At 36.2% G+C, this 27758-nt stretch overlaps 1 protein-coding gene across 2 annotated transcripts in view; it reads left to right on the top strand.

Moving 5' to 3' along the window:
- The window catches only part of LOC121294620 (non-muscle caldesmon-like), a 60739-nt gene that overhangs the window by 5324 nt on the left and 27657 nt on the right, over nt 1–27758 (top strand). The window contains exon 1 of one of the 2 annotated variants that reach the window (XM_041218517.1): nt 18308–18660. The exons of the other annotated variant lie outside the window; for it this stretch is intronic. Coding sequence (XP_041074451.1) covers nt 18602–18660 — 59 coding nt within the window. The 5' untranslated portion in view covers nt 18308–18601. Of the gene's footprint in view, nt 1–18307; nt 18661–27758 lie in introns of those variants that run through there. 2 annotated transcript variants of the gene reach the window in all.

The raw sequence follows: 27758 nt of genomic DNA, 5'->3' as shown, positions 1-27758 counted from the left end.
ATATTTACAGATATATACTATATATATATATATATATATATATATATATATATATATATATATATATATATATATATATATATAATGCCCATATATTACGAATGGGGCTATTGCGCTAAGAGGTGAGACATGGTCAAAACACCATGTTTCGGGTACAGAAGTTACAATGTTAAATAAACTTATAAGCAGCGTCGGACGCAAAAAAAAAAGACATACGGTTTAGTAAAAAATAAGGGCCTAATCGATACTGTAGGCCCGGAGTAGCTATATCGGGATATAATGCGTTAAAACTTATGACTGGAACCTATGGCAAAATTTAAACCTTTGACGGTTTTTTTTTTTTTGTGTTTTTTTTTTTTTGTTTTTGTTTGTTTTGTTTTGTTTTTGTTTTGTTTTTATCATGTGCTACTTTTGCGTTACCTTTTTAAACTGTATGCAGTTTTGTGCATGGGTAACATTTTGATTCAATTTTGCTGTTGGATCGTTAACGGGGAATTATACATATTGCTACAATACGTATCAGATTTAAAAGTATGTATTGTATTACAATCCACGTGTCGTCTGTTTTGGCAAGTGATATTTTCATTATAATATCGTTCTGAATTAAATATTTATTCTGTTGAAAATATAGAACTGTACCAACAAAGCCAATACAGTACATCTAATTGGAAGCCTACTTATTTTAAAACGAATTTTTTCAGATATGTATTTTTGATATTGTATCTTTTTTGTGTTCACTGAAAAACGGATAAGTTTTGGAACGGGCCAAAATGAAATAACCCGATATTCATCACGCGTTTAGCCGTCACGGAAGTTAAAATTTTATAAGGTCGGATGTGTGAGTGCTGACTGTAGCTTTTCAGCTTGGACCCTGTGAAACAATAACATCGTGTTACTTAATCTTAGAACCACTTTTAAAAGTTTCTGTAATAGAGTCTTCAGTTACGACTGTCACAATTAAACACAGCGGTACACATTACTGTTGAATTTAATTGACTGCCATTTGTGGCTTAAGCTGTAAATGGTTTAAACCACATATTGTAGTGGAAGAGTTCTGTCATAAAGCTGTTTATATTAAGATTCACTGTTTTTAACATCGTTTAGATGTGGTTGCACAGACTTCCAAATTATATTATGACACGTTTCCTGACTTGATCTGTGGAACAGTTTGCAATCCTATCTTTAAGTCGCTTTGGATAAAAGCGTCTGCTAAATAATTAAATAATACCCTTATTTTTTCAGCTGAATTTAATTTAAATTCTAATTCACAATAAATAAATAAATAAATAAATAAATAAATAAAAATAAAAAAACCCACAAAAAGCAGTATTATACAGATTTTTTGCTTTGAATTGCACGGGATTCAAGATATTTATTTTAACATTTAAACCACCAGAGGGCATCTTTGTTTAGTTTTCTTTTTGTTGCATTACAATATTAGCTGTCAATTTCCAACATGTAATACTGCATAGAAATTAGTACTAGCCGTGCAAGAATGACGTGTAAACATTTAATATATTTTAATGGCTTTTAAGAAAAATGGAAAGAATTGAAATTCTAAATAAAACGTACTAAATTCAATTACAAATGTTCCGATTTCTTTCTAAATGTCCACAAAGAGTTAAAAAACAAACAAATGGTGAAGCCATGCTTTTTCAATTCCTTTATTTTTTACACTATAGAATGGGGTGCAAACTTAAAATGCCAAAAAACATTTCAATACAGACATTTTAAATAAATGTTACGTATATCATATTTCTTTATTCCAGTTCTGTTAAAACTACGTGTCCAGACAAGAATACAGCAATGCCATTGTATTCCGTTTCCTATCTGTATTCATACTGTTCTGTTTGCTAGGGTTGTTGGTGTGCTGGATCGTGTTACTTGGGTACAGTAAGCATAGAAAATACAAAACTGCAACATTATCATGCACGCTTTACCTTGATAAACTTTAACAGTATAATGGTATGTTGTGTATATTCAATTAAGCTAAACAAAGATTAATCATATTTCAACTGTTTAAATGTTTAAATAAAAAAATCAAACATCCCACAGTGCATGTTAATCTCTTCAGTTAGTTGTTGCGTGTAAAAATGTGAAAAAGTTACTATATATGTGTATGTATGTATGTATATATATATATATATATATATATATATATCCTATGACGATTTATTCTAAAACACTTTGGTTCGTTTTTCTCTTTTTTTCATATTTTAGTCGACCTATCTTACCTAAAAAAAATTCGATAACATTAGGAATTAGATTATTCCTAAGTCACAATCTTCAGGTACAGTGTCACAAGATAAGACACAAGTCAATCCAAAAAGGTTACACGTCAAAAAAATAAATAAATAAATAATTTTAAAAAATCTGTGCTATGTGTGTTAAATTATTTAGTGCACTCAAAGGACTAGCCTAAATGCTTATTTTATTTGCTGTTCCAGCTAGCTGCACAGCAGTCTACTTTCGTTGATGTGAAAGCTCTCATTCGCACTTGGGATATAAAGACTGCAATGCAGACATGATGTAACCAGATGTTTGTGCAAATCTGTAGAAATATCGCTTTCATTTTTTTCCCAAACCGCAAAACACAAGTGGCCACTGCCAGATATTTCCATTTCCATTTTAATAATAAAGGAGCTTTTCTGTGGTGCTACAAACCTCTTATTGAGAAGTTCAGCTTTGTTTCTGCAGCACACACATCTGCATTATGGGCACAGTCGACTGTGACAAAGCAGGAATGATTTGGATTCTAGCTTTACAGCACTGTCACTGTTTTGTGCATTTACTAGGCAGGTTTGTCCAAAATGTTTAACTGCTATTTTACTGTGAATGGATTACATGTCTTGGCAGTGCTTGATTGCTTCTTTATTTGAAATGCTCAATTGTCCATTAAAGAAGTAAAAACCAGGAGTTTAAAATAAGTTTTCTTAAACTTTGGGTAAGCTTGATGAAAATACAGGACAGAACAAAACAATATCAGGTTAATGTTATGCTAATGAGTTCTGAAGTTACTGACTTTGCATTCAGCCCTGTTAATTCATCATGCTTTAAAACATTTTGTTCCCTTTTTCCCTCCATCTGTTCTGAATGAATTCGCTGTTTATTCTTTATTAATTCATACCCTCTTACTGACCCACCAGGGGACTGTGAGAAGTGTTAATTCATGCATGAATGCATGCCTTATACATGTGATCAACATCATGTGTTACAAGGGAACATGGATTGAATACGGGTAATTAAATCCAAATGGGCAGAATTAAAAATTAATTACTTCAGAACTCAGAGGAATAAGATATGCAGGTGTTATTCATTTAGTTGGAGTTTGTTATGAAATTGCGGCCATTATTTTAAGGTGTTACCAATGTCATTATAAATGTGCTTGATAACTATTGCATTAGGACTCTTGAAACTTCCAAATGTGATCAAGGGCAAACATTAAATAATAATCAACATGATGTTTTTGGTTTATAAGCAGTAACACACAAGGCAGCATGCATTATTGATAAATAATTAACCTTGTTTTTCATTTAGGGCCCTGATCGTCATTTCAAGTAATATAATGATATAGTGGTTCAGAGTTAAAAACTGAACAGAATGAACAAGGGGCCTATGTATATATAATAAAAACTACTGACCACATTCATTTATGATTGCAGTTTGACTTGATAGCCTATTTAAATATGTCCTTGTACATTACAATTTTTTGTTTCTAAAAGTGTGCATATACAAACTATGCAAACAAATACAAATTTAATGTGAACTGTTCCTATGTTGCAGGAGCCTGGAAACAAAAAAAAAAAAAAAAAAAAAAAAAAAAAAAAAACTTTGTTGTGTTGAGTGTTGTTCGAGAGACAAGAAAATAACGGACCTTAAGTCCGTCGTTAGACAATGAACCGACTGATTATGTACTCAGTCATTTGGGAAGACAACATCTGAAACCAAACCATCATTATTCAATACTTGAATGCATGTGGGGGGGGGGGGGGGGGGATTAGGCTCTGGAGGCATTCAATGTATATGAATCTGTTTTAGTAGCCAAGCTAAACAGCAGTCAGCACAGTGCTATGGAACAGTTTGTGACAAGAGATCTCAAGAGAACAGAATTGGACTGATGTGAAGATTCATTTCAGATGTTGGTGAGTTTAAGGTGGATAAAGCAACCTGATATTTTTCCACAAGAGGCTTAACTTATTCTAGCTTTGGAGTCTGAAATCTACCTGGTTTCTGCATCTGGAAGAAGTCATAAGAGTGCACAGTGATAGGATTGACTGGCTGTTGCTTGTTCCAATCCCTGTACAAATTCACTAATAGTTTGTACATGTGATGTTCTTAGCAGTCCAGTGCTAAGAAAATCAGGGTTGTTCTATTACAGCTATGCCAGGCTGAATAGAGGTGTCAGTAGTGGCTTGCAAGTTCATGGATTTCATTGGTACACGTTCTTACCATTGTTGCAGATTTCCTTAGAAATTGTGTTGGTGTATTATCATGAAGTAACAACAATGGCAATTGCAGTATTGAAGTGTAGAACACTTCTCTGCTATCCTGTGTCCACCTAGACCCCACTAACTTACTGGTAATTAACAAGTTCATCATGTCTGTGAAAAAGGCTAATGGTGGATAAGTCTGATTTTTAACTGGTTTGCCAAACCTGATTAAGACCAGCTGTCCAGCCATTTTTGCTGGGTCATTTTTTAATTTTTTTTTTTTAAATTAGTGACTTTTATCCTACAGGAAAAACCAAATCATAGTTCAAACAGCTGTCTCTGGAATTTAAACATGAATGCATTCATTTACTAACCAAATAGTTTCAGGACAATGTTCACAAAGCATTTGTCAGCATACTTCATTTGCACCACTGTTTTATAAAACAAGAAACAAAGCTAGCAAGAATCAACAATGGTGCATTTTGTGTATTGGCCATTAATTGACTTGATAATGATAAATAACAATTGGATATCATATTAGTTTACTGGTCTTCCGTTTTGAGTGGCTTTATCTTTCCTATAATGGTCAGTGATTTAAAGTGAAGTTGTCTGTATACAGGTCTGCAGTTATGAAACAGTTAAAGACCCCTTATCCCACAAACTTCACCCACAAAGGTTATTTCAAAAGACAGCCTGTCAAGTTGAAATGTAGCATTGGATTGTGTATTGCGAGACCTCTTAGCAGAGGTCCAGTTTCACCCCACCCACAACTGTCCACATATCCAGGCTTATCAAATGCTTGAAATATTCTTAACGTAAACCCCTTCAGTACTCACCTGAACAGAACCTGACATTCAGTCCTGGTCCTCTCTCAAGTAGGGGCTGGCAATTGAACGCTGAACTAATGTCCACTGAACTAATTTCACTTGTCAACATAATTGTATAGCATGAGAAGTCTGGTGAATAGGAGGTGTATGGAAACACTTTGACGTCATCATCATTGGTTTCTCAAGTGATGGTTCAAGTGCTTCTAAGCTATAACCATATTTTGAAATGGGGAAAAACATAATTGTCGGTAACATTTTACATTAAGTGTCTCTAATTACTGTGTATTTACATAGTTTAGTAAACACATACTTACACATAACTACAATGTTATTATGCATAGTTACAATGTACTGTAAACCTAACCCCCCCTAATCCTGACCCTTTTCTGATACAATTGTGTAATTGCATACATCATGCAAAAATATATAAATATCTGTAAGTACACAAGTATTTACTAAGTAACTAGTATGTAAATACATTGTAATTGGAGAACTTAATATAAAGTGTTACACAGTTTTGCTGTTCAGTATCTTCCCTGCTGGGATTATATTATCCCATAAAAGTCATACTGGTTTTGAGAACTAAATTCTGCACATAAAGTACTTTACTTTTTTGCAGGTTTTGAAAATGATGATACAATTACAGGGTACCAACTTCCTCATAGTCACAATGAAATACAAAGTAGCGTTCCAAAGTCCTTACAGATTGTGATATTTATTACTTTACCTTTTAAATCCTTGACATTTTTTTATTTGATACATATGATGCTAATTCAAAACGGGGTTCTCTGAAGCAGAAGTAATGCCTAAGTCGATCCGTCTTAATAAATTAGCATAATCCTCTCAGTCTGCAGAGCAGTAGAGTTCAAGTGGCACATAACCGCAACTCAGATTTTTTAATTTAATCTTTTCTCTCCATGTTTAATCAAACAGTGATGCTGCTTTCCTGCACCTGGATATAGCCTGGGGTGTGTAATGAAAACAGGAAGCTCACAGTGATCACGGAAGGGTCCCATCTGTTTCTCTCTAACTCCTCCCTGTCTTAGCTGGCAGGATTGAATCATTAAAAGTGGGGTTATTGTCATGTCGTGTGTGCATAGTGTCAATGGGAATTGTTTTTCTGAGAATGCAGACAATGAACAAGACAACAGACTTTCCATACAATGGGATAGATGTTTACATTATGTACAACCCCAGAATATAATATAAAAGTGTTGGCACTGGTGTTTAAAAGCCTTAGGATAGATTTCCACTGATAATAAAGCAGCGGATACTGTACAATGCTAACTTATTAACTTGGTCTGTAATATCTGAATTATTAACGTTGCAATGACATATTTTCAGAAACTGGTAGATAAATGGCTGGGTCTCTATGCAAAATAGAGCCCACTGGGTTTTACATCCACTGAGTCGCTAAAACATCTTGTATTTAATTTATGCTGACATAAATATTTAGCTAACTAATTAATCAAAAATGTGGAATTCTTACATTTGCCAAAATATTCCATTGCACATCTCTGTTTTTCATCACCTTAATGAGTGCCTAAAGTGCTATATAAAAATGCACATAGAAGAGGCCAACATTTTAAAGTTTAAAGTACAAGAGGGTTAAATAAAGTACACAGCAGAAGACAGATTGCTGGAACGTTTGTTTTGAAAGACATTTTTTTTCTTCGAACTAAGCCATTGTTACAGTGCTTTTCAAAATTTGTAGGCTTCCATTCCAAATTGCTTGAGACCTTCTGCAAAGTTTCAATGCAATACATATTTTTTCTCATTGTGTATATCCATAGAATGGCATATACCCAGACATTTCTGAAGCAGTCCAAAGATAACACCTCTTTATCAGAGCTGCACTGTGACCTTGGATCTATATATTTGATGAATGGTGAAGCTCAGTGCTGCACCTAATTGTTGATTGTAACCAGGGCCCTTTACATTGTGCTTGAGAATACCAGAAAGTTATCCCATTTGTCATAGCTTCATTTAAACAAAATTAAAGCTTTGTTTAAGTTTTCAATTCTCTCTACGCTCCCCCCTACAGCACACTCTCCTACCTTTACCTATCAGCATTCCATTCTACTCACCTACTGCTCTTCACACAAAAAAAATGTAACAGCTTTGTAAGCTACATTGCCTATCCATCAGCTTTTGTTAATAGGACAGTGCTGATTCATTGAGCTACAGTACTAGGAGAATATTGCATTAGTACCCCTGAATAGATACTGTAGATAACAAACCTATGCTTTTACTATTTAAACATGATGTGGAAGTGGGGTTTGGCAATATGCTGTTTGCAGTGATAAAATTGGTCATGCTGACATTATAAAGTAAAAGAGTAAATCCCTTTAACAGTATTTTTTCTGTTGTTGTTTTTCTAAGCTTTCAATTCCCTTTTTACTGTTCGCAATCTGCCTGCCCAGGTAGTTACCCCTTCATAGCAGCAGTTGGTTTAGCTGCTATCGAGTTAGAAGTGCAAGCGTAAATGCCTCCTGTATGTGTGGAGTATGGTTACAAGATGAGGCGATATCTGCATTTTTGAATATTGTGTTTCATTCCCTGTTTGTTATTAGGTGGCGTTACGATGCACGTTTGAAACATACTCAAATCTAAACCTAACATTCACATTAACATTTTGGCAACAAAATTCAGGACCACTCAGAAGGATTAAAACCTAGGTAAAAAAGGAAATGGTAAATCATACATTCAGCATGAACAGACAGTGCTCAAACTGCTGTATATTCAAAATCATAATAATGTTCCTGCTGATGGCTCAAATGCCCTTGTGGCTTCTGTCTAGACACATAGCTGCATTACAGTACATTTTCCATTGAGTCTTTGCAAAACAATACATAAAATAGTAAGTTAATGAAATTCTCTGCATCCACATGCCATAATCCAGAGTGCAGTTACAGTGGTGTATAAGTCAACCTGTGTACATTGTTGCGTGCATGTTCTAAAACCTCAGGATAGTGCTATAAAACTGCATTATAAATAGTCCTAACTCATAAAATCAGAGGGGGCAGCTCTAGCACGGATTTATTGCATTCTATTAACATACTTCCATAGTTTCTTTTTACTGTTATTATTAAGCTCCAAAAATAAAACTATGAACCACCTTGAAGAATAGGGCTGGCAGAATAGGACTAACAAGGTCAAGAACTGAAAAGCATGTCTCAGTACTGGAGATCCATGAAGGGGTTAGGATGGGCTACTTGTGTAACGCAGGATAAGAATAACAAAAGGTTCTTTTCCACTTATTGAAAATAATCCAAGTGATACTATAGGTAGACAACAGGATACTGGTTGGATCTCTTCAGACATCGCTAAGCTTTCTTATCTTACCCTACCCAGGTTTTTCTTTTTCAAGCTGTGCGTTGTTGTGAGATTAGAGCACAGCTAAGTGGTTGATGCACTTGGCTTTGTCTCATGCCTAGCAGTGCAGTAATTCTACTTGCATGCACACCTTGGCGTGTGGTACTGCTGCCAGATGGTTAGTGGACTTTCCAGCAAAAGTTATTTTTTTTTATTTGTTTTTTGCATTTAAGACCTCAAATGAATCAACATTTTAATACTGGTATTTTGGGGTATGTTATTTTTAAGATAGACCATGATGTTTTCTTTATCAATAAACAAAAGCTTATGCCAGACCTTACTACTTCAGCAAATAACACTTTTGAATGGCTAATGCAAATTTCGTGTTAATGGTGGCTCTTCACTCTGTGACGCTGTAGATCACAGTCTAGGAAATGGGTGCTTAGGGGCACACCAGATTCATTTCATTCAACAAACTGTTGATCTTTGAACTCCTGCTGGTTCTTACATTTTCAAATTAAAATAATAAGATATTCTTAAAAATAATTCTGAAACTATATAATCCAATGTCTAGGTTTCGTGGCGTGGTTGCTGAGCCCGACTGTTCTAAAAGATGCCAGATGTGTGACAGGACGCTTTGTAATCTGCAGTACTTGCTTCTTTTCTGCCAAATCACCCACTCCTTATTGGTAGATAAAGCTGTCAGCATATCATCACTTCAGCTACACAAGCCATTTCTCAGCAAGAAATCTCCTATGGAGTCCAAATAGATATCGATTCAGATGGTGATGGATTACTTCCTTCACTGTAGAAAGAAGATTCAAACAAATGGCATTTTATTTTCCAAGTGATCACCCGAAACAGACACTGATGTGTTTTATAGCTAGAGGTTGGGGAACCTTCTCGTGATTACATTTCACTTGCATGAAATGTCCTCTCCAGACGCGCCATACAGTACTGTGCCAATTTAAACAGGAGACAAAAATGGTTGCAAAATGAATATGAATTGACTTCCATCCAGATGGTGAATACACAGGGCAAATGTTAGTCAACATTTGTTTGTTTGGAAAAAAGGAAAAAGATAAATAGATGAAAGATTAGACACCAAATTCCCCTTATTTCAGCCCATCTGAGAACACCAAGGACCTTCTTGGAAAAGAAGTCCGAAAGAGTAAGGCTAATACAGTAGTCATGACTTTGAAGTGCTCTTAAACTGTAAAGATAGAAATGTCTTTCAAATGTATAAACCAGTATTCTTGCAACTTGTATACATCTTTCACTTTTAAATTATACTGCAGTATATGGATGTTAATAGCTTAGAGTTTAAACATTTAAATGTTTTTCAAGTGTTACACATTTAAACATTTCCCTAAAAGTTTAACTACGGTCAAATTACAGTGAAGTCACATTTAGAGGTCTACTGTAATGTTTGTACAGTTGGATATGTACAGTACAAGGTCATTTCTTTATATTTGATTCCATATATACATAAATGCTATACATGTAGTCTCATCCACATTATTGTTTTAATTAATTCATAAAAGCAACAGCTTCTCATTTTGGCTTTTATGATTGGTTACAGAAATCCCCAATATGTTTAAGTTTAAACATCTAAAAATATTTTATCCTAAAGTTTAAATCTTTAGGAAATTAAATGGAATCTTGCATGTGCATAGAATGAGCTAATTTCATACGTATTTACAAAACGAAACAGAACAAGGAGAAACTGTCCATAGTTGGGCCATGGAACCAATTATGTTAACTATCCAGGCATAGCATAGATACAGAAGATAACTGATATGTGTGGAATGTACTGTAGCTATTATACAAAGTTTAGTAACTCTGTGATAAAATGCTCATTTAAACCAACTAGAAAACAGCAGACACCATGACATTTGTTTTTTTAATCGTATCTTTTTGCATATAAGCTTCAAAGAGAATTGCCGTCTTTTTCAATTACCAGAAGGAACTGAAGTACAACTTAGGAGGAAATCTAAATTTAAATAAATAACAAATGATCCCTAAAAGTCGTAATAGGTCAATAAATCTGTTTATATTTTAAGCCGTAAATGCCAGTCGTGTGTTTTCAGGTTCTATTGCCCAACATGTTTGGATCTCAGTCTAATAATAAAGTCAGTCCATTATGGCCATCAATTCTCTTTTATGTCTGCCAATGATTATAAGAACCTACCATAACATGTCTGCTGGTATGAACACTTAAACATCCAGAACAAATTGGTTTCCTCTAGAACGTAGGAGATGTAAGTATCTATTACATATGTTTTTGATGTAAAGCTATTAGTTCCTCAAGCACTCTTGGAACATGCTGTCTAAGAATGCTGCAAGCTAATCAATCCATTTTGCTTTCTGAACAACAGGTCACATAGTTGTCCTTTATGCCCTCCTATTGCTGCAAGCTGGCTCATCAAGTGATATAGCAGCAAGCAAGCAAGGGAAGCGGAAGCTTTCCTAACTAAAAGATGTACAATGTCCTGAAATAAACCACACTTCAGAGGGAGGGAGAGGGAGAGCAGCTGTGTGTATGAGAGTGTGTCACACTGACCTCTTCAAAAGTCTTTAGTAGCTGCATTGTCTGTTACAGGTCAGTGCTTGCTGTAAGAAGATACTATGTCCTGGTTCTCTCTTGACACAAATTGTTAACAATATGCCCTTATAAGGAATGTTGAAAAATGTGATACTACATTTATCAGTCTCTTGGTTCAGGTTAAAATGAGAAATATTTACAGCCACTCTGTGCTTTCCATTTCAGTACAGTCATCACTCTAGTGAAGCTGAATTACATCATCTCCAAGGTCATTCTCCTCCCTGAGAAAATGCAACTTAGCCTTTTATGTTACTTATTACAAAACAATGTGGTGATTGCAAGAAATTCAATAAAAAAAAAGTGTTGTACAAAGGTGTTGAAAAGATATATGGTTGGGATATCTGCTGAAGAAAAACAATTTTAAAAGTTGCACAATATGGTTACTTTTTTATGAGACAGGGGACAAGAAACTAAGTAACCTGTTCACTGAGATGCAAAATACGCTTTTAAGTGATCTCCTGTTCCTGTTAGAAATATATCCAGAATAGCATATGCAATACACAACTCTGCTCTACCAAAGAGTGAAAATAGTCTAACCAAACAGGCTTTTGCTGTATGAACTTTATTGAAGATAATGCTAAGTGTTTCATATAGTATGCTACGTATCAAAATGGATGTCCAATTCTATTTTTGAACCTTGTTCTTTTTGTTGGTAAACACAGCCTCCTCTTTCTGTTTTTGATGTTTTCTCTCCCTATGAAGTTTAGTTATAGGTTTTGTAGTTGGATTTGTAGGTCTTTAAAGGGGTCTGTGGGAAACTGGTCCTTCAGTAGTGGGCAGGCTAACCATAAACCTACATCCAACAGAAAGTTTCCTCTTTTACATGCTGGGGCATTGAGTTCAAGCCCCTACTGAGTTCAACATATTGACCAGGCCTGCCTGCTTAGCTTCAGATATCCGACAAGGTCAAAATCCAGTTGGTCTGGTCACAAATAATAAGGGTACTACAACAAATAAGTATAATTACCCAAGCCTTTGTATTGCTTGGCACGGGACCTAAATATATCACTGACTCACTGGAAAAAGGCCACATTCTTTCTCTCCATCACAAAAAGGAAATGACTGTAAATTAAATGTGATTATGTACTGATAAAAATACATATGATTTTCTTCAATATTTACATTTGCGCCATTACCAAGTGTGACCTGTTGTTTTTAACGTTCGATGGGTTGGCTTTGAATTGTGTGTTTTGTCTGAGCTGATCATTTTTCATTCACTGTAGTCTCTTTCCCAGCTTCACAGTGTATTAAATAATGTATGCAAGGTGTTCAGTAGCACATTTCAGGCAGCTGCAAAGGATGCTACAATGATCCATTGGTGGAATGGCATCCCAATGGTTACATTTGCATTTTATGACATACAGTATCAGAAGTATTACAGATACAGACTGGTATCCATTGCAGAGCTACATTAGTTCAAGTGTGCAAATGCACTATGTGGCATTTTAGCTGATAAAGGACTTTTATGTCCATAATGTCTTCATTATTATCAGTACCAGAAGCTAACACATCTCAGTACATTTTCTTTAGTTATTATTTGTCTGCTCTATTATCTACGCTGGATATGTTCTTTGAATTGGACCTGTGGGAATGTGATGCTGTGCATGCTGTGCACACATGTTATGCACCTTCCAGTTAATAGAAATATCACAAGTATGCTTGCTGTCCTTTGAGATATACTGATTTGTTTTTTACTCTTAATAGGATGCATTTTTCAAAACTTGGACTCAGATTTCCCAGCAGCCTTTGATATTCATTGTCCCTCACTTTTGTCTACATTGCATAACTGCATTGATGGAAATAAGACTCCTGTGGCATAGCAGTTTCACGCCTTCCAGGTTTTAGTACGAGCTTAATTAGTCACAGTGTATAGGTAACAAGCTCAGGTGTGTCTTATTAAAACACATAGTAAAACCAGGTCAATCTATTATGCAAAGGAGGACTTATTTCTTAAGGACAAGATCTTAGATGTGTCAGTGAGCTTCTTGAAGGTCAGAGTTGTCTTCTAAAGTCAAATAACATGTGGTTCACAATCTGGAACACTGTTCACACTAGAATGAATCACAGCCCAGACCATATGAAGCGTGGGAGGGAGTTGATACTGAAGTACTTGGATTACTTCATCTCTAAATATTTGAGAAGATGGGGAAGTGTTTATCAATGTTTAACAATCAGTCAAAAAGAATTATAAACAATATAAAATGTGTTCCAAATGCTATATACAACAGGTCTGTTAGAAAGATGGGTGGAAAATTGGAACTTAGGGTCTTTTTCAGTTTTTTGCTCTTGTAATGTACTGTTTGTTCCATTGTAATAATAATATAATAATAATAATAATAATAATAATAATAATAATAATAATAATAATAATAATAATAATAATTGATCACATACAAAAAAAAATCATACTCTACATCCTCAGAATTCTAAGACACTGTATTTGCATTCTATGGTGTAAAACTGTGCTATAGTATATATTGGGGAACTAGTACTTTTTCTAATGAAAGGAATATACAGTACCTTTGCCTGATTCGCAAACAAAGTTCACATTAACAAGCCATGTCTAATGACCTCCCTCCTCTTTCCTTTCTTAATAATCACAATGACTGGGCATTCAGCCACTGGCTGGATTAAATGTCACGAGAATGCACAATAGAGTTACATTAGAGCTGTTAGCTGGTGAAACCCTTATTTTGTATTTGATGCTAGACTAATCAATGTAATTGCCAAACATCAGCTGGTTAAGGTAGGCAGGTCAACAATGTAATGTGTCTTGTATGAAAGACAGGAAGATCTTTAAAGTATTTCTACTTGTAGAAAACAATACATCTACTGTTTACAGCATTTCCAGTGAGACCATTTAAAAACTGCCGGAAGACATCAGATTTTAAATTGGCTATAACTATTCTTCTTTTAAAATTTTTAATTTTAAATACCAGTTCATTTCAGCAACTTTCAAGGCTTTGTGTTATTGAACCATGTAACTAAGTAATGCATTGAGGCTGTGGGTACAAGCCTAATGAGCCTCCTAGCCAGCTCACACTAGATGATAACCAGCAGGACCAACTCTGGACAGCATCAAACCAATGCTGACCACTGCTGGAATTTGAAGCTATTTGAGAAACGAGAGTTTTGCTGTAAAGCAACTTGATGTATCCGCATGGGATCCTAATCTATTTCTTTCATTACTCTTACCCTGGGATACTGCAGCACACCTAGCACAGAGCACATGGGCCTTGCAGCACTGCTACTGCCCACTGGAGAAATAAGAGCATTACAATGTACTCTGCTTGTTGAATAACATAAAATGGCTGAGCAGTGGTGAAATTTACAACCAGCTGTATTTATGAATGTTTTAATGTACCTTAGGTATGTATTCCAGGCCAATTACTCTAACAAAAAGGATTGTGTGGTATACTGTAGTACTAACTGAAACCACTCACCACTTTAGGCCTCTCTCATTGTCAACCTCCCTGTTTATAGCCATCATTACTCCAAGCTTCCTTAATTGTTTCAGTTCCACATCAGTAAAGCACTCTCTGTTTTTCCTGTGTTGCTATGCATGGCCGCTGCTGTCTATTTAAGTATGCTTTTGTAGACCCCAGTAATTTAGACAGCCTCATGTTAGAGGGGGAGGAACCATTTATCTAGGGAGTGTATTGAAAACTGTGTTCTTTGTTCAATAATAGACTTACATGTAATCATTAAAGAATTAGCTACATCTGCAGGGCTGAATAGCTCTCATGTTGCCATGGTAACTGTATTGTCACATGTTATTGGCCCTCCGGTGAATGGTTGCAGCACAGACAGTGTAAAGAGCTTGTGCATGGTTTCCAGTGCTGGAAAAGCTGGCTGAAGACCTTTGCATGTAACTGGTGTTGAAAGGTCATTGGGGATGATCGAGTGTTGAGAGCTAATTTTTTAAAGAATCAGTGTTAAAAGACATAGAAGACTGTGTGGGACAGCTGGGAGTGAGAAACAGATATGTTTCGAAGATACTATTGGAATGGTTACTCAAAAGACAATTCAGCACATTTTGGAAATTGCTGTTGACCTATAGTGATTAGATGTGTCATCTTCTTGTTGCTGTGAGAATCAATTTGACTGGTATCCGGCACAGTATACTAGCACTTCGAAACACACTACAGAACAATCTTTGAAAGCTGAAATTTATATTTTTAGAAGGTAATTTGACAGAGGAAATCTCATTGTCCTTGAATGAGGTAACCCTTAGTTTCAGCCATGACTTTACATGAACACAGGATTCCATACCCCTGCATTACTCCTTCTCAAAGTCTTTCTAAAGCCTTTCTACCCTCTTAACACTGTTGCATTACAGCTTCATATAGGCAGGCATGCAGCATGCATGATCATTGCAACAAATGATGAGTGTGGCTGGATTGGGTGGGTGGCTTGGGAATGTAACCCTGAAGGAACCTGTCCATAACCTTTAATGCAGTATGTTTACTTGTGACTTGAAATACATTTGTTGAAGGGGGTGAATGGTAATAACTGTATTTATTTTTTAAAAAAAGATCAGTAATATTTAGTTACACAGGAGTAGGTAACATCAGTGAAAATATTAAGAGTGCATTTCTGCTGTTTCTTTTTTTAAACCTTTGAGGTGGTCCTGACCTCTGTGGCATTGCTTGTGTGTGATACACCCCCTTTGGATGACTTCATTCTTCCACTTGAGAAAAGTTTAAGTAACATCATCTGACTCACCAGCCTCGCAACTTATTAATCCATCTTCATGTGTCAAAATAGAGTTATTGAAAATCAGGTCTGTGTCTTTGTCACAAGGTAACAATTACATCTTATCCCTTTTGTGCATTCCAGCCACTAATGGTCATGAGAATTAAAGCACACTAATTCAGAAGAAAAATACATTTCTGATTAGATAAAGATAGTGCTTTATTAATTGTAGGAGATATTGGAGGGTGTGATTTATGTAGGTCTGACAATATATACACACCCTGGCAAACATGTATTTTGTACGCGATAAAGAGCAGTAAGTGTTGAATCTGTAAAACATTATTCACTCTTTTGTGTGCCGTAAGCCACCAGAAACTGGATTATATTCTTACAGATTCAACACTTTGAGTTGGCGGTGCCACTTAAAACATTTATTCCTAATTGATATTTGTTCGATAATGAGATTCAATTGATTGTTAATTTGGTAATTGGCTTTTTGTTTTTTACTCTTTTGTTACGTTGGTTTAAACAGTTAAAATGTTTGTCTCTCACATTGCGGGAATGTTGTCAAGAGTTTGTGTTTGAAATCCCACTTACACAGACAAAAGTGTCTGTTGCAAGTGAAGATAGTCGCAAGGAGTACATTTTACATGAAAGTGGCGTTACAAAAATAAAAAATGCAAAAAACTAAGGACTGTGAACTGGGAATGGAGAGTAAAGTGATCATTTTGCTGAACCTAAATATCATTGCCAGTGATCGTTGTTTTTGAGAATATAAGTGGGCTGTAAACTTGTTTGAACAATCGTTAAAACGAAAGAAGTGCTACATCTAACCTTTGTAATTGATGGAGATTTATTAAGTGATGATGAAATTGCTGTTGTCCAGAAGAAATGTGAAATACAAATTAAGGGGGAGGATTTTTATCTGGTCAGGAATTTGCAATTATGATTTTTTTTTTTTTTTAATTATGTTAGTGTATAATTGCATTAGTTTTCTTTACCAAATATGAAATGCTAAACTGAAATCACTAGCCCTTTTCTGTGTTTCTTGTTGATTTGTAGCACAAACTGTGGATTCATTAATCAACAATATATCTGCCCCGCAATCCCCTTCTCTTCAAAGGCACACAGCCACTTTTAGTTGGAAGGTTTGTGTAATGAATCAGTCACAGAAATGTTTTAATGATGTTAAAACATTGTATTTGGGGAAAAAAAATGTGTGTGCTATTATTTCAGATTTTTTTGTTACTTCCTTTTGGGTTGCCCTTCACAGCTCATGTTTCCTGGTGCAGTATTAACCGATTATCAGCATGTTCCGGGTTCATGGAACTTTGTTTTGAAAAAGCTCTAATTCCCTGTCTGCCCTTCAACCTTCTTACATCACATGTCCTGCTTATTCAGCAATTATGTGCTACTGACTGAAATGAATAGAAGCCAATCACTGAGGCCCTTTGCTGTTATATGGACTAGATATCATACTTGAGCATAATAAGAGTGAAAGCATGCTGTTTCTCATTCTTAAATGTTTGAAATAGCTCATACTGATTGCTCTTCATAAATATAAAAGTATTAACATTACAGGGTGTTGGACACAAGATGAAAGGTACATATTTACATTACATATTTAGGGTTATATATGTGGCAGTTCATCTGAATATGTTTGAGGTCATTTTACCTCAACCAGTTCACACTACCCATATAATGTATGATCGTCACATATGTGTAAATTACACCCAGGTGTGATGTAGCCTCAGGGCTAGAGCCGAGTACTGCAAGACACAATATCATTTCTTAAAGAAAAAAAAACAAGACACAGAAGCAAAACTAATTTCTGTTAATATTGATTTTAGCATAATGTCAAGTGCCTAAAGAAGTCAGCTTCAAAAAATATAAAACCAGTTATTTGCTCGTAATTTAATTTAACATCAAGCGTGCCAAAACAGCAATAGTGGAAGCTATCCATGTCTTAATTAGCAGTGTGTTCTGTTAGATGATCTGTGTAAAAGCCAGAATGCTGCCAGATTTTTCTACCAACTAGCCAGGCAATAGGCAATCAGGCAGTTATAATAATGTTATAGCTTTGACTATGTGAGCTACCGAGAACACGTACGTTAGTGATCTTTTGACACCTTTAATGCCTTGCAAGGATACAAATTCAGCCCCTTGTCACTTTTTTTCTGGCCTCCAGCATTTTCTTGTGAGATATCCCTCAGGCAAAAATGCTTCACTAAATCTGTTTCTTGTGCCTTTGGAGATAGCAGCATGCCTTGTGTGTGGTGAAATCCATACAGCTTCCAATTGTTTCTGGCAATACTTTTGTATAGGGGGAGAGCTTGGTATCGTCTTACTTTTCCCCCAGGACATGTCACATGACCCTACAGTCTGTGGATTCAGGCAAAGGAGGGAAGTGATGCACAGCCAGGTTTTTAAAGCTCTCAATGAGAACCACATGCAGGATGAGGGAGGCAGGGCACTGACTAAACCAGCCTGACTAAGAGGAGCTGTGCTGAAAGAATCCCTCTCACATTTTCACAAGGCAGCAAAGGGGAAAGGATCTGAGAGGAAACCCTAAAACACTGCAGAAAGGCAAACGAAAAAAATTATATATCCTTCCTGGAAACTCACACCACCCCAGCAGGATTGTTAAAGAAGAAAGACTTATTTTTAACCACTAGAAACAAGAGTTTACGCCAGGTGTTCACTGCAAAAGCTTTTTGCTAGCAAAAGACATGTCAAGTGCTATCGTGAGAAGGAACTCCAGCAAGATAGGTTTGCAAAATCTCTTAAGGTGAGTGGATACCAATGTTCTGGGACTATTGTTTTGTGTAAATGAAGCTTGGTGGGTTGATTCTGAGTTGGATGTTTTTGCTGCTTGTCAACAAGGCTCTGCAGGCTAAAACAGAGCCTTTAGTTCTGAAATGAACAAAAGGATAGGAGGTGCCTCAGGTAGACACAGAGCAGTCTGGCTCACAGCCACTGTGATACAGTAGGGACAGGTAGTGTTAGAAAAAAAGGGTTCAATGCTTTCTGCTAAGGTAAAACACTTCCAGATAAAATAAAAAATAATAATAAAAAAACTTGTTTAAAATGTTTGAAATATATCACCATACTAATATTTATATTAAAACTATTGTAATCGGTTTCCTGTTTATTAGGCAAAAGTTATTTTTTATTAAAAAAATGTAAGTTTTCCTGTGTGATTATTTTTTTTTTTTTCAAATATACATATCTATAGGTACTTCCAGTACTCTATATTTCTGTTTTAAATTAAAAACAAAAAAACAAAAGGGACTAACCAATCTCTTTATCACTTGATTGGGAACATGGCTATTTTTATTTAGAAAGATAGAATAGACCCCAATGCATAGATTAACCTCTGGGCTGAGGGTTAAGGTCACATTTGACAGCCTGCAGTGTTTTACTCTGAGTGATTAATAGGTATACCTATTGGAACCTGTCTTCCAGTCTATATTAAAGAGCCACTGCAAAACCACCCTATAAAAACCACCCTCTTCTTCCTGCCTCTGAGCTAATACCTTTCAACAAAACCGGTGTGTCTTGCTGTATCTTATACACAGCCTTTCAAATTAAACCTGGAATGTGACCCAACTTACATATACTTACATGTATACAAAGACTAGGCTTTTGTACTCTGGCATATGTAATACTCTCTACTGTACTGCACCTTTGAATAGCTACTCACAAACCAAAGAGGATTCATGAAACCAAGGGGAAACAAAGACTGTTTATTGTTTAATGTTTCTGTCCTCTTCGGACAGCAGATAGACGCAGAGAGTTTGAGAGAAATAGAGGGGGAGAGAGAGAGTGTAAATGATTAAACTCTGCAGTTATTACAGAAATATGCTTTTCTAGGAATTCCTCTTTTTGCCCTTTTGCTGAGTGTCTCTTTGTTTCAGTACTGTACATCAGCACGTCTGGTCTGGCTCTGGAGTTCCCCATTGTTACCATCTCTTGAATACATACAGAGTGTATATAATATATATTACAAGAGAGTAGCCTTTTTATTTGGCAGATGTCACAATCCTGTGCAGTCACTGTCTTCACTATTTGTTATTCCTAGCTTTTAACCACACACATATGTCAATCTGTAGTTGTTTTAAGGAAAGACTGGTCAGTGAGATACAGGTACCCTAACTAGTTTGACACCCACTACTGTATCATGCCCCTTTCAAACTTTTATAAAGCTTAGTTTCTACTAGTCATACTGATTATCAGCTTACTAGGTCATATACTGTATGCAACTGCTTACTTAATAGGTCATGTGGGTCAATTTTATTTTTGTATAACATTGTTTCATGATATTATGCATTTATGCAATTACATATTTGCAAAACGTATTGACTTTCCATATGGAACAGTCAAGACTCCCTCTTTTGCTGTCCATGTATCAATGCTGCCCAACCATGCTCATTTCAGACATGAATCTGTTAGGCACAAATCAAACCCACCATCTCTTATTCCTTAAAGCTCAGGACTAGTTTGCCGCCATCCCCTTTTAAACTCCACGTTCCCAGTTTTTGTAATATGTAAATGCAGAACATGAACATGAAAACCAGAAGACACAGTGGGTCTCCAGGACCAGGACTGGGAAACCCTGACTTAATGCACCCAGTGTACCAGGCAGCAAGCATGCTGAATTTTCTATTCTTTTAAAAATGGAGGCAAGGTCAATATAGCATAAAAGATATATCATCAGCATTATACTGTCTGGATAATAGATTATGTCTGTTTTAGTTCTCTACTATGCCATTCCTCTGTCAGTCTGAGCTGCAATGTGTAGTGTTTTGATCAATACCACTTTGAAAAGTGATTTGTGCTGTAACACAGAGCACCTCCTATGTTAATGTCGTCTATCATTGGTTCTTGCTCAACTACAACCATTTGTTCACAGTTTACTACAGTGTGATAATAAACAAAAGAATGTGGTGAGTTTTGGTAGCTGAACAAAAGGGTGCTCTGCTCTGTATTGGTATTTGCTCTTATTTTTCAATTTAGAACTACAGTGCTTATCTGGAATAGAAGTATGCTGAGTGGTAACATATGTATTGTTGTTTGTTGTTGTTTGCTGTTGTTTTTGTTGTTGCAAAGACAGTTGGAAAGTGATTGATATCCCTTCTTCTCTATTGGATGCATGAGATGAGATCGTTTTCTATTCACTAACAGGAAACATTCTGTGGAGCCTGTGTAACTTTAAGTGGTTCATGGTTCTTTAAAAAGATAACAGTCAGTCTCATTGAGACTCAATACACACAAAACGTGATACTCAATCAATCATACCATGATATGTGAGTTATTTTAAAACTTCACAAATTAATATCAAAAGTCGTAGTAAAGATGCACAGAATCATACATGTAGGACTTTCTATATTCTACTTGAAGAAATATGAACGTCTCCATATAAATAAACATTATATAGTAAAATCAATTGAGAATCCAGATTTAACACAACATTCACTCTGCAGCTTTTAGTTGCAGCTGCATTCTTGAGGAGAAAAGACAACAGACAGCTAGACATAGGGGGCCTAATTAATCAAGAGTCACTGACAGAGCACCATGACCTTAAGTAGAGGAACTAGGGGGGTTGAAACACTCTTCAATGTGTTAAGATTTGAAGTGCTTTCATGGAGATATGGCCAGCTGATCTGATGACTTTGGTCTGGATTAAATTGACATTATGTCACCACTATAGCCATAGCATTGCTATGTTTTCAATGGTGACACACATGTTAATGTGTCCTTACAGCACTGGCACGGCATAAAAAGATACATTAAATTAAAAAAAAAAATCAGCTGTTTAGAACAAAATCATTAAGCCTTATAGAAGGACGCTTCTGGTTCTTACAGTATATGTTATTTTGACATTGTATTATGGGTAAAGTATTGCCCAAAATCCCCTTGCAACATATCCAGTGCAACTGTAAAAAAGCCCTGATAAGTCACTGTATCGTAACACCAGCTGTCAAATTGTATTTGGTTCAGTGACCTCTTTCCAAACAAGTCATTGTGATTACCCAATTTTGATTTCGCTTGGCTGATCCACAACGGAGTCAAGAACAAACAGGTATATGTTGGACAAAGTCTAGGCTGCTATTAAAACAAATAGAGCCATCAGTATTAAAACGTGCAGAAAAGATGCCTCCTTATCACCCCAGATTCTGATACCATCAAGACTTTGTGCTAAAGACAGACACATAACACGTTAAAGGAGTTTCTGCAAGTTTCATCACAATTAGATAAATGGTTCACTCTAATTCCAAAAAGAAACTTGGTTGCAGTCGCAATTGCTGCAGATGCAGGCACCTGATCAAGTGTATGGTCAAAACAGACATGCCACAGACATGTTTATGAAAAGGCTCATACACAGGTCAGGTCAGACTTGCACAATGTGCTCATTTTAAGAACCATTTAAATCCGTAGCTTTATAGGACATTGGAAAGGATAAGAGTTAAACTTCAGTGCAGATGTGGTCTATAATTACCATCAGGATAGGAACTGGGGAGTTGCAAGTCCTCAGCTGATCCTACAGTCCAACAACTGGAGTTTGTAGGGATGCTATCTAGCTACTACTTTGTCAAGCCAAACCTCAGTCACACTTCAGCATAATGAGCAAATGTAAAACTTTCCACAGGCAAGCCCAGAACAAAAGTGTCTTCTGATACAGTCCAGTCCAGAGTGATTATTTTCTTGAATTTCACGAACCAGCAAACAACAAACCTAACAAGTCTATTTGTATCGCTAAGAAACTTACCATTTTCGCGTGCAATGTATTATAAACCTGTCAGCTGAATTCAGTGGTTCTCCCACAGGCATTGTCATTTGATACTTGCCCACCACAAAAAGAATGTTCACATTACAGAAGAATTAACTAAATGTGTCTTTGCCAGACTTCACAACACAGATACAAATTTTGAAAAAAAAAAATTATATATTTTTTGCTGGAAAGTTTATGACCACAGCAGCAACCTTTGATATAGGGCTAACGATTATGGGTGACTCCCAAAGCAGCCACAGGTTTCACTTTTTAACTCTTAACTTCTCCAAAACATTTGTTAGCTAATGATAGTGTACTCATCTAAAGTAGATGGGTATGACTTGAAATGTTTCAGTTGGATCTTGTGGTGACTCTTAATTACAGTATGTCGTTTAAAATACTTAAGCTTCCTTTAATTAAGAGTGTTACTGGGATACCCTCTTTTACTGTTGCAAATTGTTGAATTGTAGGTTTAGATTGTACATTATTACATGTCGAGGATCTTGGGCAGGCAGGGGATGATCAAACCACTTTATTTAGGACCACACATACTTTTCCATTAGGTGGAAATGAACATGCTAAACTCGTCATGTAATTTATTATACACATTTTTTTTTTATCTGGAGGAATTGCTAGGGAGTAAGTATACTGGGCTCTACAGACAAAGGTAACCTTAAAGAAAAGTCCGCTATAGGCCTTGAACATCCCACTGTAGGCTTTGAACCCATTAATCGCATTACCATTCAGCACGTAATGTAATACCATCTGGCAATATAACAGTGCTCTGATTCTGTTTAGTTTTGTACACTATTTGAGCATGACGATACATGCTTGTGAATAAAAAAGAACTCCATGGTTGCAAGTCATTGTAGGTCAAAGTGACAATGAAAGGATTCTCAGATTGTGGTGTTTTTGTATGTTTTGTGATGTAGTAACAGGGCCTTACAGTCCTGAAAATAAAACCTGTAGTACTGCAGTTGAAATTAAGTAATAGTTCAAATCACAGGCCTTCATCAGTAACATCTGCAATACAATTTAAACCCTAGCCACTTGTTTATAGAACTAGCTTTTCTATAAGTTTAACATATGACTTGTTTAGACAAACTGCTTGGTTTAATTGGAATGAGTGGCCCTTCTGATGACAACAGACAATTTAATCTTAACTTAAACACTAACCAAAAAGAACGCAGGATGTCTGTTAAACATTACCAGTATGTATCAGGCATTTTAATTTACCAGATGTGCAAATTGCACAGCCCATATTACAGACAACTGGTACATTTGACATAACCGTTGGGTATTTTTTATGTCTCCTATTTGTGTGGTTGTAATAATATACCTATGTACAGGGTGATAAGAAAGTAAGTTTGCCACATCAACACACCATAGCATTGTACTATACCTTTGCTACGCCCACTTAACACAGAATCTCTAAGTCAGAGACAACTGACCCTGCCAACAGTTGTGCAGTTTAAAAGGGCAGTGTGCAAGGAGGTGTGGTAGTAAGGACGAGAGTATTTAAAAGCAGACTTTAACTATATTGAGAATACCCTGTGACAAATACAAGCTGAAGCTCTAACACATGCGCCTTGAAAGTTATTGTTTGCCTCTGTGGTGTGTGGTTCCATTGCTAAATGGCCATTCGAAATGCAATAATATACAAAGTGTGGGTAGTTAGTTAGTTTGGCTTACCAAATGGTATTTTCAGCTATACAGATAGCACAGAAAGCTAACATAATGTAAACATTTTCCGCACTTCAGTGAGTGTAACATCCATTAATTTATCCCGGTGCTCCTCCGAATAAACTGCACCACAGTGTCACACATTTTAACAGCAGCAACAGGAGCCACTAAGCAGCTGGTTACGCTGTGTGAAATCAGCTGTCTCTGGGAACCATTTACTCCTACAGAGGGTTAAGGGAACATCCATCCCCTCCAGCACAGTTCCACATTTGATTGTGTGGCTTGGGAAATCTGCTTCTCCAGACCCAAACCTAATTACAGCAGGGATGTGACCTCTCAACTTTTTCCTGTAGACAGCGTGTTGATCTATTCAACTGACTAGAATTTGAATAACACGAGATAGCTGAGCAAAAAATGTGTAAGAAAATGCACTCTGTTTATCCTCTAAACTAATTTCACATGTGACCTGAGCCGAATTCGAACCTGAGGCGAAAGGCTAATGTAACCCTCCCTGCCACCTAACCATCTTTAGTTTCTTTTAAAGACTATAAACTTATTGTATTGTGGGTATTGGGGTTCCCTGAATTCAGGGTTTCTGGAACAAATTACAGCTGCTGGTGTCCTTCCATATTTTGGTTTCGTTAAATTGGTTTTGAACCAAAGTAAACATATACTGTTTCCTAATTCCCAAGGCACAGATGGGAGTCCTGCTGCTGTTTTCTTGGAGCCCAAGAGAATTAACGTAATTAACTTAAAGTAATTAACTTAAAAACACTGTTCACTGAAAGAGCTTTGTTGTAGTATCCATGGTTGAACATTTTTACCTGATTGCATGACACTTTCTGATCCTTTGCTGTTGTTTTTGCCTAAATTGAAGGAAATAATAATTGTCACGGGGACCAGCCTTAGCTGCTCAGTCTACTATAACTCTGCAGAGCTGGTGGTTGTTGCGTGAAGTCTAATCCCATTGAAACTCATGTGAAATGTTGCTGGGTTCACCTTCGCAAATAGGTATGAAAACAAACCAACCTCAACAGCATGTACAGTAAATCGGATAAGACAAACTACAGAACTTAAGCATCTCTTTAAAGGTATGTCAGTTTTTCAGGAAAGTATGTTAAGAATTATAACAATTACCGACACCCCTAGCATTGGCTCAAATCTGTCACTGGCTCAAATCTGTTCAAAACACTTCTAGGTTTGAATACATTTGGCCTATTATGCCCAATGTTTTTGCCAAGTTAGCCCTTAATGATTTTGCTAATACAGTGTATAGCATGAAAATACTGTATGTAGATTTGTAGTCTTATTTTTTATTGCTTCTATTGTTTCTCATGGAATTGTTCAATGCATGCTATTTTCCTCCTTGAAAATAGTGAAACAAAAAGAGTTATGTAACTATACACTTCGTAGTCATACAAAAGTAATTTGAATGATAACAGTGTCTAGTTGCACAATAGTGAATCTTCAAGTTTATTTTCCCAGCTACTTTCTGTCTGTCTGCTTCAAGCCATAATTACGATTGAAAAGCCTTGTTTTGATTGCTAGCAACAATGTCAACAGAGATGAAGGACAGCATTTGTTTCGGATCCAATTGGGAACATTATGTGCCGGAATGCATCGGTATATGAAATTACAGACAGAAGTAACGCCAGTGTGCTCCAGGCGGTGAGACCAGAGATATATAAAAAGTTCATGATTGTTATCGCAACCATACGAAAAATCTTTGCTGAATTGTTACTGGACTGCTGCTGAACTTGGTTAATCTGAAACCTGGCTCTGTCTGAAAAGTAAATTTAATGCTACCAAAACTTTGTTTAGGATCTTCTACAGTATTAAAGCCCCGTGAGCCAGCTGCTCTTAATACTTTCTTATAAACTCTATAATCTTGTTGTTTTTCTTTTTTTTCATTTAGCCTATTCAAATGCATTTTCCAGCTTCTTAAATCAAACCAAAGACTGTTATGGTGAAACACTCTTTAATGCCTCATAATAAAACCGGGCAATGGACCAAATCTGAGTTTATTAGAGGGTTCCTCTGGATTAAGAAAGATGAATTTGCAAGGCTTCCACAGTCAGAGGCTGTACTTTCTTCTCAATGTTATGCATTTCTATTGAACAAAAGCCAGCTAAAAGAAAAACAAATAAAGAGCTCATTCTCATGAGGACATCTTGATGATAGCAGGCTCCTAGTGTATTAACTGGATTATATTGACTTACTTGTGTTAGCTTTTGGAATATAGTCAGTGTAAAGCCTCCAAGGTCATGTTGCTGCATTTCCAATTTTATACAAACAAGGTTTTATTTTAGTTTTTCATCCAACCTTCCTTTCATAAAACATTTTCCACCTTTACACCAGACGGGAAATGTGAGGCTGGTGAGGCTGGTTCAGTGTCTCCCTTAGAACCATTGTCTATTTGTGAGGCACTGACAGTGCCAGAAATGTAGCTGCCTTGCTGAAAACCAGACTCCTTGGTTCTCTCCTACTCAGCCTCAATCTGGGCAGCCTCTGATCCTTTTTAATAAAGAAAGTGACACAACAGCCACCTCACATGTGGTGCAGGTCTGGGAAACTGCTACCTACTAGATCCCGTCTTGACTTTGAAGCTTTACTGACTCCACATTAACAGAAACCAGCATGTCCCGTTGCTTTGCTCACAGTCTTCCATATTATCCTATAAAGTCTGTTTTTAAATCTGCATACCTTTAGAAATGTTTCCCATTGTAAAAGCATTGCAAACTGTAATAAAACACAGTGAAAGCATGGTTAAGCACAGGTAAGCATTGTAAAATCCCAAGAGGTATGGTAAAGCATATTCAAAAGCATGGTAAACTATTGTAAATGCATAGTATAAACATGGGGTAACTACATGCACAAATACTCTAGTAAACTTGTATAAATGTTACCCAATTCCTTGTATCTTGTTTTTTTTATATACTTTCCTGAAGTGGTGAATTAATCACTGTAATCCTATTTGGCTTCTTATTTGTTTCCAACTACGTTGTTAATGAATGACACATTTTAATCTAAAAATGTAACATGTAATATTTTTCTGGCTTGCTCTTGATTCAAGTGTAATTGTACATGTTGCATATGGCACTTCTGGCCCAGGGTAGCACAGAAACATAACTAATTTACTGTACTGTGTCTCCAGATTGTGGTTAAGCATAGTAATGCTATGGCAATTCAAGGCTAAGCCCAATTCAAGTGTGGTAGAACTTAGATAAGCATGGAAAACACAATGTAAAGTATTGTAGATTGTGTGAAACTAACCACAGTATAAAATATAGGGCAGTGCAAAGTGCAAAATGACCATGGTTGACTGTTTAAAAAAAAAAAGGACAAAGCATGAGTGTCAATAATTCTTGAAAGGTGAAGAAATATGAGAGACAGACAAGGAAATGTTTTTTTTTTTTTTAAACTGATCAGTG

The sequence above is a fragment of the Polyodon spathula genome, chromosome 19, assembly GCF_017654505.1.
Source record: "Polyodon spathula isolate WHYD16114869_AA chromosome 19, ASM1765450v1, whole genome shotgun sequence".
NCBI classification, from domain to species: Eukaryota; Metazoa; Chordata; class Actinopteri; order Acipenseriformes; family Polyodontidae; genus Polyodon; species Polyodon spathula.
The sequence above is the reverse complement of the archived record's forward strand: the minus strand, read 5'-3'. Positions and strand labels throughout refer to the sequence as shown.